Source organism: Pecten maximus, chromosome 5 (assembly GCF_902652985.1).
Source record: "Pecten maximus chromosome 5, xPecMax1.1, whole genome shotgun sequence".
NCBI classification, from domain to species: domain Eukaryota; kingdom Metazoa; phylum Mollusca; class Bivalvia; order Pectinida; family Pectinidae; genus Pecten; species Pecten maximus.
This window is the reverse complement of record NC_047019.1, coordinates 46,545,344-46,563,363: the sequence shown is the minus strand read 5'-3', so window position 1 is coordinate 46,563,363 and position 18,020 is coordinate 46,545,344. Positions and strand designations below refer to the sequence as shown.

Sequence of the window (18,020 nt, the reverse complement as noted above, 5' to 3'; positions counted from 1 at the left end):
TGATTATAGTGTAAAGGGAGGAGTGTATACTTCAGTGTAAGATCTGATTATAGTGTAAAGGGAGGAGTGCATACTTCAGTGTAAGATCTGATTATAGTGTAAAGGGAGGAGTGTATACTTCAGTGTAAGATCTGATTATAGTGTAAAGGGAGGAGTGTATACTTCAGTGTAAGATCTGATTATAGTGTAAAGGGAGGAGTGTATACTTAGGTGTAAGATCTAATTATAGTGTAAAGGGAGGAGTGTATACTTAGGTGTAAGATCTGATTATAGTATAAAGGGAGGAGTGTATACTTAGGTGTAAGATCTGATTATAGTTTAAAGGGAGGAGTGTATACTTAGGTGTAAGATCTGATTATAGTGTAAAGGGAGGAGTGTATACTTAGGTGTAAGATCTGATTATAGTATAAAGGGAGGAGAGTATACTTAGGTGTAAGATCTGATTATAGTATAAAGGGAGGAGTGTATACTTAGGTGTAAGATCTGATTATAGTATAAAGGGAGAGGTGTACTGTGTAAGATTTGATTATAGTATAAAGGGAGGAGTGTATACTTAGGTGTAAGATCTGATTATAGTGTAAAGGGAGGAGTGTATACTTAGGTGTAAGATCTGGTTATAGTGTAAAGGGAGGGGTGTATACTTAGGTGTAAGATCTGGTTATAGTGTAAAGGGAGGAGTGTATACTTAGGTGTAAGATCTGGTTATAGTGTAAAGGGAGGGGTGTATACTTAGGTGTAAGATCTGGTTATAGTGTAAAGGGAGGAGTGTATACTTAGGTGTAAGATCTGATTATAGTATAAAGGGAGGAGTGTATACTTAGGTGTAAGATCTGATTATAGTATAAAGGGAGAGGTGTAATGTGTAAGATCTGATTATAGTATAAAGGGAGGAGTGTATACTTAGGTGTAAGATCTGATTATAGTATAAAGTGAGGAGTGTATACTTCAGTGTAAGATCTGATTATAGTGTAAAGGGAGGAGTGTATACTTAGGTGTAATATCTGATTATAGTGTAAAGGGAGGAGTGTATACTTAGGTGTAAGATCTGGTTATAGTGTAAAGGGAGGGGTGTATACTTAGGTATAAGATCTGATTATAGTTTAAAGGGAGAAGTGTTATGTGTAAAATTTTATTATAGTGTAAAGGGAGAAGTGTTATGTATAAGATCTGATTATAGTATAAAAGGAGAAGTGTTATGTATAAGATCTGATTATAGTGTAAAGGGAGAAGTGTTATGTATAAGATCTGATTAAAGTGTAAAGGGAGAGATGTTAGATCTGATTATAGTGTAAAGGGAGAAGTGTAATGTGTAAGATCTGATTATAGTGTAAAGGGAGAAGTGTTATGTGTAAGATCTGATTATAGTGTAAAGGGAAAGGTGTTATGTTTAAGATCTGATTATAGTTTAAAGGGAGTGATGTTAGATGTAAGATCTGATCATAGTGTAAAGGGAGAGGTGTTATGTATAAGATCGGATTAAAGTGTAAAGGGAGAGGTGTTATGTGTAAGATCTGATTATAGTGTAAAGGGAGAGGTGTTATGTATAAGATCGGATTAAAGTGTAAAGGGAGAGGTGTACTGTGTAAGATTTGATTATAGTATAAAGGGAGGAGTGTATACTTAGGTGTAAGATCTGATTATAGTGTAAAGGGAGGAGTGTATACTTAGGTGTAAGATCTGGTTATAGTGTAAAGGGAGGGGTGTATACTTAGGTGTAAGATCTGGTTATAGTGTAAAGGGAGGAGTGTATACTTAGGTGTAAGATCTGGTTATAGTGTAAAGGGAGGGGTGTATACTTAGGTGTAAGATCTGGTTATAGTGTAAAGGGAGGAGTGTATACTTAGGTGTAAGATCTGATTATAGTATAAAGGGAGGAGTGTATACTTAGGTGTAAGATCTGATTATAGTATAAAGGGAGAGGTGTAATGTGTAAGATCTGATTATAGTATAAAGGGAGGAGTGTATACTTAGGTGTAAGATCTGATTATAGTATAAAGTGAGGAGTGTATACTTCAGTGTAAGATCTGATTATAGTGTAAAGGGAGGAGTGTATACTTAGGTGTAATATCTGATTATAGTGTAAAGGGAGGAGTGTATACTTAGGTGTAAGATCTGGTTATAGTGTAAAGGGAGGGGTGTATACTTAGGTATAAGATCTGATTATAGTTTAAAGGGAGAAGTGTTATGTGTAAAATTTTATTATAGTGTAAAGGGAGAAGTGTTATGTATAAGATCTGATTATAGTATAAAAGGAGAAGTGTTATGTATAAGATCTGATTATAGTGTAAAGGGAGAAGTGTTAGGTGTAAGATCTGATTAAAGTGTAAAGGGAGAAGTGTTAGATCTGATTATAGTGTAAAGGGAGAAGTGTAATGTGTAAGATCTGATTATAGTGTAAAGGGAGAGGTGTTATGTGTAAGATCTGATTATAGTGTAAAGGGAGAGGTGTTATGTGTAAGATCTGATTATAGTGTAAAGGGAGGAGTGTTAGGTGTAAGATCTGATTATAGTGTAAAGGGAGAGGTGTTATGTGTAAGATCTGATTAAAGTGTAAAGGGAGAGGTGTTATGTGTAAGATCTGATTATAGTGTAAAGGGAGAGGTGTTAGGTGTAAGATCGGATTAAAGTGTAAAGGGAGAGGTGTTATGTGTAAGATCTGATTATAGTGTAAAGGGAGAAGTGTTATGTATAAGATCTGATTAAAGTGTAAAGGGAGAGATGTTAGATCTGATTATAGTGTAAAGGGAGAAGTGTAATGTGTAAGATCTGATTATAGTGTAAAGGGAGAAGTGTTATGTGTAAGATCTGATTATAGTGTAAAGGGAAAGGTGTTATGTTTAAGATCTGATTATAGTTTAAAGGGAGTGATGTTAGATGTAAGATCTGATCATAGTGTAAAGGGAGAGGTGTTATGTATAAGATCGGATTAAAGTGTAAAGGGAGAGGTGTTATGTGTAAGATCTGATTATAGTGTAAAGGGAGAGGTGTTATGTATAAGATCGGATTAAAGTGTAAAGGGAGAGGTGTTATGTGTAAGATCTGATTATAGTTTAAAGGGAGTGATGTTAGATGTAAGATCTGATAATAGTGTAAAGGGAGAAGTGTTAGGTGTAAGATCTGATTATAGTGTAAAGGGAGAGATGTTAGATCTGATTATAGTGTAAAGGGAGAGGTGTTATGTGATGGATCTGATTATAGTGTAAAGGGAGAGGTGTTATATGTAAGATCTGATTATAGTGTAAAGGGAGAAGTGTTGGGTGTAAGATCTGATTATAGTGTAAATTGTGTGGTGTTATGTTTGAGATCTGATCATAAGTGTAAGTGCATGTTTTCTGTTAGAAATATTGCCAATGGTGAATATCTATGGACTGGTAGTCAGAGGATTTGAAATTTAATAAACAATTTAATATGAATGTCATCAGGGAAAATTAGAATTTCTAAATTGGTAGAGAATGTGTGAATTTATTTGTCATTGGCATTGCTGGACTAATTTTCATTTTGAATGCCATATTTACCTGTGGGTCCACAGATTTGTTCCTTCAACCATGTCAGTGGAGTATTTGGGGTACGACTGGTCTGATATTTGATAGTCAGAGACCTCTGTACACATTCAAAGGGCCTGCGATAAGGGGTCAATTTACTTCAGACTTATTTTTCATGTAAACAAAGAACCTGTCACATCTTATTGTTTGGTTTCTGTGTCGAAATATAAATAAACACTGGCCTTTAGAAACAGTTTGACTGACAGCTGTCACCATAAAAACTCCCTGGAGATGAGGATATTTTGTAGTCTTCCTTACTTATTTAGTGGTATCAGTTGCACTGTTTTAAGGGAGGAAGCACCTGTTTTCCTCCCCATGTACCCACCTACAAACTTGTAGAATTGGACAGGTGTCAGATTGTACAACAGACCAGACGGCTCTGTCAGTATCACATTGGTATGTACATCTCACTCCAGGCGTCACATTTCACAGGCCCTGTCTGATACTGTCTACAGATCGGGTGGTGTAGCAAGGAAACACAGCCAAGAGTTGCATGCCCCTGATAAGATAGGGGTGGGAGGGAGAAAGTGAGGTCACGACCTTTTATATCAGGAATAGCAATATCTCTGTGAGGTAATTATCTATACTTAATGGAATTTGCCCAAGTACACAGGATTAATTGGTGTATAGATTTTTGATGTGTGTACAAGAGAGGTGATAAGATTGGTAATCATCGACTGGAGGATGAAACTAAACCAGACAACCTTAGTATCATGCATACATCTTACATAATTTACACGGAAACTCCCTCTGGATTTACACTTTTTTATGCTGATTAAAAAATGTTTTATTACAATTTTCCCCGAGTTTGATTGATTAAGTTAATTGATTTGATTGGTATTATCAGGAAGCATCTTCAAATATTGCTGGTTTTATTTTGTGAATTTCCTGATAAGGAAAATATATTGCTGTGGAGTTGGTATGGGATCAGTGAGACTGGTTTTGGAGTGTAAATACTGTATAGCTATCAACACTATACAAAGTGGAGAGTGATCTTCTGTAAGGTTGTCTGATGGATGGTCCGGATGACAGATGATGAGTTTATGACATTTCTCTGGGGGACTATCACTTTATACTCGAACCCCTAGAAACACAGTGCCCATAAAATACTACTTTCATTTTTAGAAATATTGTTATGATTAAAGCATTGCAAATTGAAAGGTAAAAAGGATATGTCATTAAGGGTACAAATCTGTCCAAGCTCTGATGTTCCAAATATTTAGGGTATATAAAAACTATCTTGGCATGTCCACTTTAAAGTATATAGGGAAATTGTAGGTGAGTAGTTTTAAAATAGAAATTACTTTAATAGCTATTTCAAATATGGAAATACAAAATGTTGATCAGGAAGTAGGTGATTTTAGATAATTATATACATTTTAGATCACAAATTGTAACTAGACATATTTGATAATTTCACATTTTATTTAAGCTTTAGGAATAGCTATCATGTCAGTATTATGAAAAATTTTCTTCATGTGTATTCTAAAGATTTGATAAATCATCATATGGAATTTGAGAATTTAACCTAGAGGTGGAACTTAATTGGGACCTGTCCATTGGTAACCCCATATTTTACTGATGTTACTGAATCCAGGAATAATAAATGTAAAACATCAAAATAAGTAGTGAATACCTTAAAAAGGAAAGTTACTCTAAAGCAGGAGGTGATTACCTTGAAAACAGAGGTATATCTCTAATAAGCATTATTTTCTTCTGTATCAAATGAAATGTGCAATACACCATGAGAAGGGAGATAATTCTTCATTATAACTGTTATTTTTTCCTACAAAAAAACAAAAAACAAGAGGTGATTACCATGAATAGGGATCGAGGTAACGCCAAACAAGAGTTACTTTCTCTTGTGATATACAATTGAGAATACAGACTTCATTGCTTGTCAGGTCACACATGATATTAGGGATCATGTCAGGTCACACATGATATTAGGGATCATGTCAGGTCACATGATATTAGGGGTGGTGTCAGGTCACATATGATATTAGGGGTGGTGTCAAGTCACATATGATATTAGGGGTGGTGTCAGGTCACATATGATATTAGGGATGGTGTCAGGTCACACATGATATTAGGGATCATGTCAGGTCACATGATATTAGGGGTGGTGTCAGGTCACATATGATATTAGGGGTGGTGTCAGGTCACATATGATATTAGGGGTGGTGTCAGGTCACATATGATATTAGGGATGTTGTCAGGTCACATATGATATTAGGGGTGGTGTCAGGTCACATATGATATTAGGGATGGTGACAGGTCACAAATGATATTAGGGGTGGTGTCAGGTCACACATGATATTAGGGATCATGTCAGGTCACATATAATATTAGGGATGGTGTCAGGTCACATATGATATTAGGGGTGGTGTCAGGTCACATATGATATTAGGGGTGGTGTCAGGTCACATATGATATTAGGGATGGTGTCAGGTCACATATGATATTAGGGGTGGTGTCAGGTCACATGATATTAGGGGTGGTGTCAGGTCACATATGATATTAGGGATGGTGTCAGGTCACATATGATATTAGGGATGGTGTCAGGTCACACATGATATTAGGGGTGGTGTCAGGTCACACATGATATTAGGGATCATGTCAGGTCACATGATATTAGGGGTGGTGTCAGGTCACATATGATATTAGGGGTGGTGTCAGGTCACATATGATATTAGGGGTGGTGTCAGGTCACATATGATATTAGGGATGGTGTCAGGTCACATATAATATTAGGGGTGGTGTCAGGTCACATATGATATTAGGGGTGGTGTCAGGTCACACATGATATTAGGGGTGGTGTCAGGTCACATATGATATTAGGGGTGGTGTCATTTAACATGTGATATTATGAGGGTGACATCAGTCCAGCTGTTGATGAGAAGGACCTACATGGTATAATTGTACCAGGATGGATATGTTTTGAATCATTAATGCTGAAGTTGATTGGTCCCCAGAGGAGTTTGACGGCTTACCACAGTAAGCTGGTCCCTACAGGAGTTTGAAGGCTTACCACAGTAAGCTGTATCTCCATTTCTAATTGTGATGTGTTGAAAGTTTGGCACGGTTAATGTGTTCTGATCCTGATTAATCGGAGTTTGATTGTAGAACTTGCCTGGTAAGGGATCAGTTCTCTCAAAGCCAATCTACATATATATACATATATACACTAATTACTTCTTCTTCGTCACAGATGGCAAAGATGATGATAAAAAGAAGTCTTCCACTTTGGGTCGATTCTTCCGGAATATTGGATTGCGACGATCTGGAAAGAAGCACTCATACAAACCACATAAAGGTATGTAATGGATCACATATAGGATGTACGGTATCCATGATAACCACTGGATTAATGATTTAAGGATATCTGTATATTCTACTGCTTATTTTACATTAATAGTTGGTGCATTTTTAGGGTCATTGATCTGAAGTTCAGATCAATTTATTCTACTCAGAAGAAATATAAAACACAAAAAGCGATATTACAAGTAGTTAAGAAATCAATGCCGGTATCGAACAACAAAGTATCCACGTTGTCACTATAGAATGAACTATTAAATCAATATCTGGTTCTTGTATACCAAAGTTAAAAGAAATATGAATGAAACTAAAAGTGAGCCATAGTACAACAAAGATCATGCTTTACTTTACAGGGGACCCAAACGCTTACGACATAACAATGGACGATGACGACCGCATGGCACTAATGTTGATGGTCAAAGAGGGCAAGATTACAACAGAGCATGCCCTGCAAGTGGTCAGTGGAAATTGGCCGGACGGCACAATTGTAGGGCTGACCTCTGATTAAATTTTAGTTTGCTGTGTTTTCTCTGGTTGTTGTAATGACTGTATATAGGGGAAAAAGACATAAAGTTAACAAAACACCAGTAATCCTGGTATCTCTGTAGACCTGGGTAATGTGTCCTGGTATCTCTGTAGACCTGGGTAATGTGTCCTGGTATCTCTGTAGACCTGGGTAATGTGTCCTGGTATCTCTGTAGACCTGGGTAATGTGTCCTGGTATCTCTGTAGACCTGGGTAATGTGTCCTGGTATCTCTGTAGACCTGGGTAATGTGTCCTGGTATCTCTGTAGACCTGGGTAATGTGTCCTGGTATCTCTGTAGACCTGGGTAATGTGTCCTGGTATCTCTGTAGACCTGGGTAATGTGTCCTGGTATCTCTGTAGACCTGGGTAATGTGTCCTGGTATCTCTGTAGACCTGGGTAATGTGTCCTGGTATCTCTGTAGACCTGGGTAATGTGTCCTGGTATCTCTGTAGACCTGGGTAATGTGTCAACAGTATAGTGGTAATCAACCTCTCAGATGTACCCATATTATATCAATATTATCTGTTATGACATATTAAAATTACCAATATATGACAAGGATATTCTTATGTAGGAATGATTCTTTATCTTTGATTCACATTTTTGCTGAATTCATAGAGATAGTTTTGTGTGTTTGGAGGTGTTTTCATTGTGGTATTCCTTTTTTAATTCCATTGTCAGATCAAGAATCATCAGATGTATGGAATGTGAATGTTGTTTACACAGTAGAACATCATACTTGGATGAAGTAGACCTTACAATTTGTATATCTCAGTTGTTGATATATTTTCTGTTATCTGTATTTCATTATTTTGTATTGAAGGTGAAAAAATATGAGGAAGAAAGGCGCAAAGATCTTGAACAGGTAAGAGCCTTAGCAGTGTATTTTATATCATAAACCAGGGGTTTTTCTGAGGGCTTTTTGGGGCCATTAATGGGCCACATTCCCAATTAAAATTATTTCATATTTAAGCCAAATTCGCAATATTTGGAGTTTGCACCTGAAAAAGTCTTCCCAATTCACGAATTTTCTTCCCAAAATGAGAAAAAAAGGCCCCTTACCAAACCAGCGAGAAAAAGCCCTGTAAACATAGATAATATTGGATATTAGTTTTCTGATAATGTCCTCTTGTTTCCTGGTATTTAGGATTTTAACCCAGCATCATTTGATTTGATTCAAATTGTCTTTTATCTCTGGTCTGTGTGATTTTTGTTTTGTTGTGTTACAATTATTTTATTCCCCAAGCATTATTAATATATATATATGTACATATGGGACAACGAAAGTAATATGAACAGTATAATCCAGATAACACTGGATCCTCACATAAATGTATGGAGGATACGAATTACTTGTAATGATTATATGGGGCAAAGAAGTAATTCAAACAGTGTGAACAATAAGGCTTGTTAAATTTTCGAGGCAATCCGCCCCTTTATCAAAACACAAAAAATACAAATACAATCACATATTATATATAATAAGTACTGGAAATACAATAACATACAATAAGAATAATGTTTTAGTAACTGGAGAAACCACAATGAACCCTTCGGCAAACGTATTTGCTGTATTTAGGGACGAATCGTCTTTGAACTCTTCGATATACTTTCACGTGCGGGGGAATTCAAAATATCTCTGCCGTTGGTCGCATAACGTTCTAGTGTTGAACATGATACAGTCACGCTAGGATCCGCCTTCGGCCCACGTTTGCCGAAACGTTGGTTGTATACCCTAGCTGTTATATAACAATCTTGAATTGTTCTGACTTGGTCCTTATTTACAAGGTACAAGGAGTTTATATCCGTGATCAATTTACTACTGACATGACTTTTTCATTCAGCAGAGAAATGAGCAAATTATAGTTGGATCTAGAATCTCTCTGGGGTTTCTTGTATTAGTATTATTATATATTTCAGAGGGAGAAGGCCTTGAAAAAGAAGAAGAAACTGATTAAACCTGTCAAGTCCCCATCAGCTACTTACACTGGTCAGTATCTTACATATTTACTTTCATTTGTAATTTCACATTCAATCAAAAAAAAGTTTGATATAAATCTTGAAAACATTAAAATAAGCAGAAATACTTTATCAATGGTTCTATCTCATTTTTAGGGTCAGTTCCTCGGTGTGATGTATGCTCAGGCTTCAAAAGTTCCCCACATGACCTTGGCTACCCGATGGGAAATGTTTGTGTGGACCCCACTCACCAGATGGAGTATAGCCAGCACCGTCGTGTACACAGTGTTGGTCATATTGACCATGCCTACTCCTCCCGCTCCCCTGAGGGCACACGCTCACTTAACTGTACACCTACCCACTGTGCTATGAGTCGGTCGTCAGCCGTCAGTACTCCTGTCAGTTTTTACTCACCTGGTCACCATCCCAAATTATACTCCCCTGTTTTCCCACAGGACCCACGCCTTTCCCACTACCAATGTCGATCCTGTAGCCACCACCAGCATACCCCCGCAGGGGGAGTCCCTGGTCGCTGTCATACAGCCCTTGGCGTGCGGGTCAGTCGAAGTGGTTCATCACCTGGTGTGACGCGGGAGGATCTGTCACCTGGTGGGGAGGCCAGTCGGTCAGGATCGTGTGTCGACCATTCCCCCTCCACTACCTCGTTTGATCTAGTGTCGTCCGAGTCTGAACACTCTATTGACTGCCAATCACATGGCCATACCCCTCACAACCACATGGTCAATCACAGGGAGAGTGGTCACTACCTCAGTAATACTGGTGCAACAAACCCTGGAGACAGGAACAAGTCACCCCACGGAGTGTGGCAGAAAACTGTCGCCAATCGGGACACAAATAGCCGAAATCATGTCAAGGTAAGACAACTCTATTGTGTATAGATGCTGTAGTAACTCCCATATACATGATTTTCCTTCCCTAAACGTCCATTTCTTGTTCCAATGTTGTGGGTAGTTTTGTAATCAAGTATTTTATTCCTTAACACAAATTGTATTTTGACCCTTTCTTCAGAAGTTATGGTCCATTCTTGAGGGGATATTGTCCAGCTATGAATTTTCAAACTCTGCGGTAGCGTTATGACCTTGTCTCCTAAAACAATTTGTGATTTGACCACATTTGCAGGACCCATAATGTTCTGTGGCTGCAGTAAGTTTTGTAAAACAAAAACAAAATGTTTGAAGGATTGTAATATAATATATTTATATTTGTGGGGTACTCTTGTAGTATTTGGTGACTATCTCACTGAACAACATACGGAAGGCTCCTGGCATACCATATAGAGCAATTAGAGTAAAGTGTCTTGTCCTGACCTGTCATTGCCCCCTGAGGTTAGGGGCTGGTGCTGTAACAGACTGAGCTATCGAGGCTCCTATTTCTCTCAGACTGAGCTAAAGACCAAAGTTTGATGTTATGTGGTCAATACAAAAGTTCATGAAGTGAAAAGAAAAGTACCAAATGTAAAATCTCTGATAGAACCAATAAAGGCTCCAAGACCTGTTTTCTCCTAATGGTCAAAATTAATTTGGTGTTGATAAATAAGGAATTCATCCATATCTGATTTAGGTTTTTATTTCCTCTACTGTGTTACTTTTTCTTTGTTCCGAATTCAACATTCCGTTATGAAGCCTTTTGAAGGAATTATCTGTGTGCTGATAAAATTAGTTTGAGAGATGTGTTTTAGATGTCTGGTTACTTGTAACAGTTCAGACCATACATCATTTTAAAAATCAATAGTTATCATGTTATAATAAATGCTGGCATGACCCTGATGAAAAATTCACATGATTTTGCTGCCATTCCTGTACTAAATGTGACAGTTGTTTGAACACGTTGTAATGTCAACACGTAATGTGTGTAGGACCAGTCTCGGACTGTACTACCCCCTGTCTGTGAGCCTGATGCTCATTTGTACCGCGTTCTAAACTCCCAGTCAAGTGGCTAAATAACCATCTCTCTTGGTGTTTTCTAAGTTTTATTGATTTGGAATGGATGTAACACTAGTTGGAGTGGTAGCATTGCAGAAGACATTAATCAAATGATGATGAAGCGTTTTGTGCCTTTTTGTTTAATTCTGCTTCACCATGACTATTGCATCTCGTCAGATGTGTAACATGCCCGGGGTTTGGACAGCAGGCAATTTTTATTTGTTTCACCAGTTTATAGTGGCTCTTTAGGGACAGATTGACGACTGTCATTGATGAATTATTCAATCTCCTGTACATAGCGATAAGCCAGCCCTGGACCCAACACGGCCACTACTGTTACTGTGGTACGCCAGCTTATTACCAGATTAATGAAATCTATATGCTTCCTCTCAACTTCACGCCAAATGGGGGAAGTGGTCGACCATTTGTAGAGGGTTAATAGTACAAGCTGTAATTGTTCTGTCCTAAAGATATTGTCGTCTATTCACTAAGGCCCATTTCCTGGTGCTGAAGGCTCAGTAGAGGTAGAGGTGGGCAATGTTAAGGATACAGGGGTCAGGAACTGTAGCCTGTCAAAAAGGTTTCTAACCGTCACACTGAATGGCTGGTTACAATTACCCTAATGTAGAGTCCTATTAACTGTTGTTTGTGGAGGGTATGTTGGTGTTGAGGTATTATGAGAACTGCTGTTTGTGGAGGTGTATGTTACTATGGAGGTATATATGATAGGGACTGTTGTTTGTGGAGGTGTATGTTGGTGTTGAGGTATATATGATGAGAACTGTTGTTTGATGGTATATGTTGGTGTTGAGGTATATATGATGAGAACTGTTGTTTGATGGTATATGTTGGTGTGTAGGTATATATGATGAGAACTGTTGTTTGTGGAGGTGTATGTTGGTGTGGAGGTATATATGATGAGAATTGTCGTTTGTGGAGGTTTTTGTTGGTGTGGAGGTATATATGATAGGAACTGTTGTTTGTGGTGGTTTTTGTTGGTGTGGAGGTATATATGATAGGAACTGTTGTTTGTGGTGGTTTTTGTTAGTGTGGAGGTATATATGATAGGAACTGTTGTTTGTGGTGTTGTAAGGTGTATGTTGGTGTGGAGGTATTACGAGAACTGCTGTTTGTCGTGTTGTAAGGTGTATGTTGGTGTGGAGGTATTATGAGAACTGTTGTTTGTGGTGTTGTAAGGTGTATGTTGGTGTGGAGGTATTATGAGAACTGTTGTTTGTGGTGTTCTTAGGTGTATGTTGGTGTGGAGGTATTACGAGAACTGTTGTTTGTGGTGTTGTAAGGTGTATGTTGGTGTGGAGGTATTACGAGAACTGATGTTTGTCGTGTTGTAAGGTGTATGATGCTATGGAGGTATTACGAGAACTGTTGTTTGTGTATGTTGTAAGGTGTTGTGGAGTTATTACGAGAACTGTTGTTTGTGGTGTTTTAAGTTGCCGTGGAGGTATTATGAGAACTGCTGTTTGTGGAGGTGTATGTTTGGTGTCGAGGTATATATGATAGGAACTGTTGTTTGTGGTGGTTTTTGTTAGTGTGGAGGTATATATGATAGGAACTGCTGTTTGTGGTGTTGTAAGGTGTATGTTGGTGTGGAGGTATTACGAGAACTGCTGTTTGTCGTGTTGTAAGGTGTTGTGGAGGTATTATGAGAACTGCTGTTTGTCGTGTTGTAAGGTGTTGTGGAGGTATTATGAGAACTGCTGTTTGTGGTGTTGTAAGGTGTATGTTGGTGTGGAGGTATTATGAGAACTGCTGTTTGTGGAGGTGTATGTTGGTGAGGAGGTATTATGAGAACTGTTGTTTGTGTTGTTGTAAGGTGTTGTGGAGGTATTATGAGAACTGTTGTTTGTGGTGTTGTAAGGTGTTGTGGAGGTATTATGAGAACTGCTGTTTGTGGAGGTGTATGTTGGTGTGGAGGTATATATGATAGGAACTGTTGTTTGTGGTGGTTTTTGTTGGTGTGGAGGTATATATGATAGGAACTGCTGTTTGTGGTGTTGTAAGGTGTTATGGAGGTATTAAGAGAACTGCTGTTCGTGGTGTTGTAAGGTGTTGTGGAGGTATTATGAGAAATGCTGTTTGTGGAGGTGTATGTTGGTGTGGAGGTATTACGAGAACTGTTGTTTGGTGGAGGTGTATGATGCTATGGAGGTATTATGAGAACTGTTGTTTGTGGTGTTGTAAGGTGTATGTTGGTGTGGAGGTATTACGAGAACTGTTGTTTGTGGTGTTGTAAGGTGTATGTTGGTGTGGAGGTATTACGAGAACTGCTGTTTGTGGTGTTGTAAGGTGTATGATGCTATGGAGGTATTACGAGAACTGTTGTTTGTGTATGTTGTAAGGTGTTGTGGAGTTATTACGATAACTGTTGTTTGTGGTGTTTTAAGTTGCCGTGGAGGTATTATGAGAACTGCTGTTTGTGGAGGTGAATGTTTGGTGTCGAGGTATATATGATAGGAACTGTTGTTTGTGGTGGTTTTTGTTAGTGTGGAGGTATATATGATAGGAACTGCGGTTTGTGGTGTTGTAAGGTGTATGTTGGTGTCGAGGTATATATGATAGGAACTGTTGTTTGTGGTGGTTTTTGTTAGTGTGGAGGTATATATGATAGGAACTGCTGTTTGTGGTGTTGTAAGGTGTATGTTGGTGTGGAGGTATTACGAGAACTGCTGTTTGTGGTGTTGTAAGGTGTTGTGGAGGTATTACGAGAACTGCTGTTTGTGTATGTTGTAAGGTGTTGTGGAGGTATTACGAGAACTGTTGTTTGTGTGTTGTTAATGTGATTTTACAATAACCTACATGTAACCCTGAGACCATCAAGATTATATCACTTGTTATCCCCTCACGGTGAAGTGTTCACCTTCTGTCAACACTAGTGACTTCATTTGAAGAAAAAAAAAATTAAACTTCAAATACTGGTCAAGTATGAGAATACCTCACAAGAGTTCATGTTTCAGGATGTCAAGGTGGAAGATAAGGCCACTGTAAAAAATCAGCTCATTTACAATTGAATTATTAACGTCAGGGTGCCTTTGACACCTGCCGTTATAGGCGTGGTGGGAAAATGTTGTTACTGACAGATCTGTTCCGACTAACTATTCCTCTTTTCTGTCATACAAATGGTATAGAAGAAGAAGTTCCTATTTTGATAGCAATTATTGACACAATTTAAGTGATGTAAACCGTGTTAACTGTAATTATTTAAAATAAAATATGAGTGTTTGGTGTTCTAGACTATTTTAGAATATAAATGTTAACATTTTCCTCGTCAGTATATGCAATTTTGTTGGCGTAGGATTACGTAGTTCTGTCTCGATACTGCCTTGCAAACGAAAGTAGAAAAATCAGTTTGATCTTCGTTGAAAAATACATGCATTCACAGAGAAACTATCCAAATCTGTTCATCCTGAGTTCATATGCAGGAACATTTCATATAAGCATAAAACCAACCCTATTTACGTAGTAAAATGCACCCGAGCATTCCACGAGATAACTTCAGCTGTCACGTGACTCATCACTAGTCGGCCAAAATGGCGGTTATGTCTAATGTAACTAAACCAACGACCCTTCGCAGTTTCATATTCATTTGTATGTCGCTAGAATATGCAAGAAATATGATCAGGAATTGAGGGCAAGTTGTAACAAACTACATTGCCGTTTTTCTTTAGGATTTTATTAAATAAGGTTATTATTTGTTGTTTGAAAAGAATCTTATGATTATGATCCGTGACTGATGTACTGGCGTTGGTGTCAAAACAAGATATTATGTCTCGTCGGACAACGCGACGGCAATTTTCTATTCAGAGTTAAAATGTGTTACTAGGGGTAATAAAATAGATGTTTGACAGGCCTTATTACATGTAACATCTTATAGTATAAATAAAATTTAAAAAAAAACCTTCGGCTGTGTACATCTTGGATTTTATCTTTAGTTGTAGTTACTTGAACAATATGTTCTGTTAATAGACCAATTTGTCGTTCAGTTGATTTTTTTTTCAAAGTTTACAAGCAGCTTTACTTATTCAGGAGTATATCAATAATCTTCCACAAGCATTAAAGAAATAGGGAAAGAACTATACTCAGCTATTGTAAAGTTGTCAGCTGATATATATGTTATACATGTTTTCTTGAATATATATAGAATAGGAATACCAGGGCCAGATTAAGCCATTTCATCCGATACAAATGTAACTGTCTGACTATAAAATCCAATTTTAAATTTCTTATAATATGACCTCAGACCCTGACGTTTCTCAGGGCCTTTGGCCCTTTGGCCCTTTGATTTAATTCATGGTAATGAAAATTAAATGTTATATTTATGTTAGGTTTAGCAGGATAATCAGGTGGCATGTGAAGGGATTCCTATCACTTGTAAAGACTTGTTAGAGGTATGATTACTATATTACAAATGTGTCTTTGTTTTATTTTATAGGAAAGTTTGGTGGTAGGAGCCTCCCCAAAGTCTGCTAGCTCTGACAGTAACCACAGTGCTGATTCCAGTGGTTTGTGTAAGTATTAACTGACACATAGAGGTCAAGGTTACTAGAGTACACATATCTACTGCCACATAGAGGTCAAGATTACTAGAGTACAAATATCTACTTGGACATAGAGGTCAAGGTTACTAGAGTACAAATATCTACTGGCAAATAGAGGTCAATGTTACTAGAGTACAAATATCTACTGGCACATAGAGGTCAATGTTACTAGAGTACAAATATCTACTGGCACATAGAGGTCAATGTTACTAGAGTACAAATATCTACTGGCACATAGAGGTCAATGTTACTAGAGTACAAATATCTACTGGCACATAGAGGTCAATGTTACTAGAGTACAAATACCTACTGGCACATAGAGGTCAATGTTACTAGAGTACAAATATCTACTGGCACATAGAGGTCAATGTTACTAGAGTACCAATATCTGCTGGTACATAGAGGTCAAAGTTACTTAAGTATATATATATCTACTGGCACATAGAGGTCAAGGTTACTAGAGTATAAATGTTACTGGTGTACAAATATCTACTTGCACATAGAGGTCAAGGTTACTATAGTATAAATATCTACTGGCACATTGAGGTCAAGGTTACTAGAGTAAAAATGTTACTAGTGTACAAATATCTACTTGCACATAGAGGTCAAGGTTACTAGAGTACAAATATCTACTGGCACATAGAGGTCAAGGTTACTAGAGTATAAATATCTACTGCCACATAGAGGTCAAGGTTACTAGAGTACCGATATCTGCTGGTACATAGAGGTCAAGGTTACTAGAGTACAAATATCTACTACCACATAGAGGTCAAGGTTACTAGAGTACAAATATCTACTACCACATAGAGGTCAAGGTTACTAGAGTACAAATATCTACTACCACATAGAGTTCAAGGTTACTTAAGTATATATATCTCCTGGCACATAGAGGTCAAGGTTACTAGAGTAAAAATGTTACTAGAGTACAAATATCTACTGGCACACAGACCTGTCAAGTTCTCATGAACAAAATGCAGGTCATTACTCATAAAAATGCAGGTCATAGCACTCCAATGCAGGTCATTGCGCGTAATGGCATTTCACTTGAAATAAAAACAATAAAACTGAAAAAATTTATCAACATGTGTCATTTAATAAGCATTTCTATGCACACTTCATTCATTTACATGAATGTTTTACATTGTAAGTTGTTGTAGCTGTTTTTGCCATCTTCAAAACATTAGTGGAAGGTTGATAATCACAGCAATCAGTATTTCATTCCTTCAAAAATATTCATCTAAAATTAAAAGAATTATTTTTATAATTAATTGTGAACCACAAGCATTAAAATTTTAGTTTTTCTATATTATTTTTCAATTCCGGAACTTTTGGTCCGGATTCCGTCTTCATTATTAGTTGCCAAATTGTACTTCCAGCAAGCGTAAACAAAGATCGTTTTCACATGTTAAAACCTTTTGCTGTTGTCTTATAAGAACATTTAGGCATAGATTGCAGTAAGTTAACTCTGTGCATCATTATTTCATACTTCAGATGCAGTTTCTATTATTTTTATCAGCATAAATGTCCTTAAAATGTCTTTGAACTGAATGTGCCTCTGGCGACCTAGTTTCCTCGGCTTTAGAATTTTCATTTCAGACACGAAAATAAAGTAGTTTCAATAGCTAATTGTTACGTTTTTAATATATTTCAATATATCCAATTCCACTACAATAATTCTTCTGAATCACATATAACACGGGATTCTGGAAATCCAACATGAAAGTTAAAATAGAGACAATATTTTTTTTCATTTGCCCAGGGCAAGTACACCAACGTTTTTCACTTGCCCGAACTCAAAAACTACTTGTCCCGGGTGTCGGGCAAGTGGATTTTTACACCCCTGAAATTTAGTATTAACACTTACCTGTGCAAGCCTTCATACACGCCATTTTTGTTGTTGTTGGATTATCTGTTCGGTGTCTCAAATTGTGTTCCTACGCGTCAAAGAAAAAATCTGAGGTAGCTCGAACGAAAACGAGATCTTACTGAAATGTGGGAGATTCAAAACACCCATCAGGAGCTATTTCTGTCTGCGGGTTATAGACTGATTTTCCGGGTGTGACCCGCAAAATGCGGGGCACTTGACAGGTATGGGCACATATAGGTCAAGGTTACTAGAGTACAAATATCTACTGGCACATAGAGGTCAAGGTTACTTAAGTATATATATCTAC

The 18,020-nt window shown here is 37.5% G+C and overlaps 1 protein-coding gene across 3 annotated transcripts in view; it reads left to right on the top strand.

Annotated features, from left to right (window-relative positions):
- Positions 1–18,020, top strand: part of LOC117328190 (SAM and SH3 domain-containing protein 1-like) — a 114,767-nt gene that overhangs the window by 77,703 nt on the left and 19,044 nt on the right. For 2 of the 3 annotated variants that reach the window (XM_033885607.1, XM_033885606.1), the window contains exons 6-11: positions 6,754–6,858; positions 7,214–7,347; positions 8,212–8,253; positions 9,309–9,378; positions 9,504–10,222; positions 15,741–15,816. In XM_033885607.1, coding sequence (XP_033741498.1) covers positions 6,754–6,858; positions 7,214–7,347; positions 8,212–8,253; positions 9,309–9,378; positions 9,504–10,222; positions 15,741–15,816 — 1,146 coding nt within the window. The remainder of the gene's footprint in view (positions 1–6,753; positions 6,859–7,213; positions 7,348–8,211; positions 8,254–9,308; positions 9,379–9,503; positions 10,223–15,740; positions 15,817–18,020) is intronic. The other variant, XM_033885608.1, reaches the window with a different exon arrangement.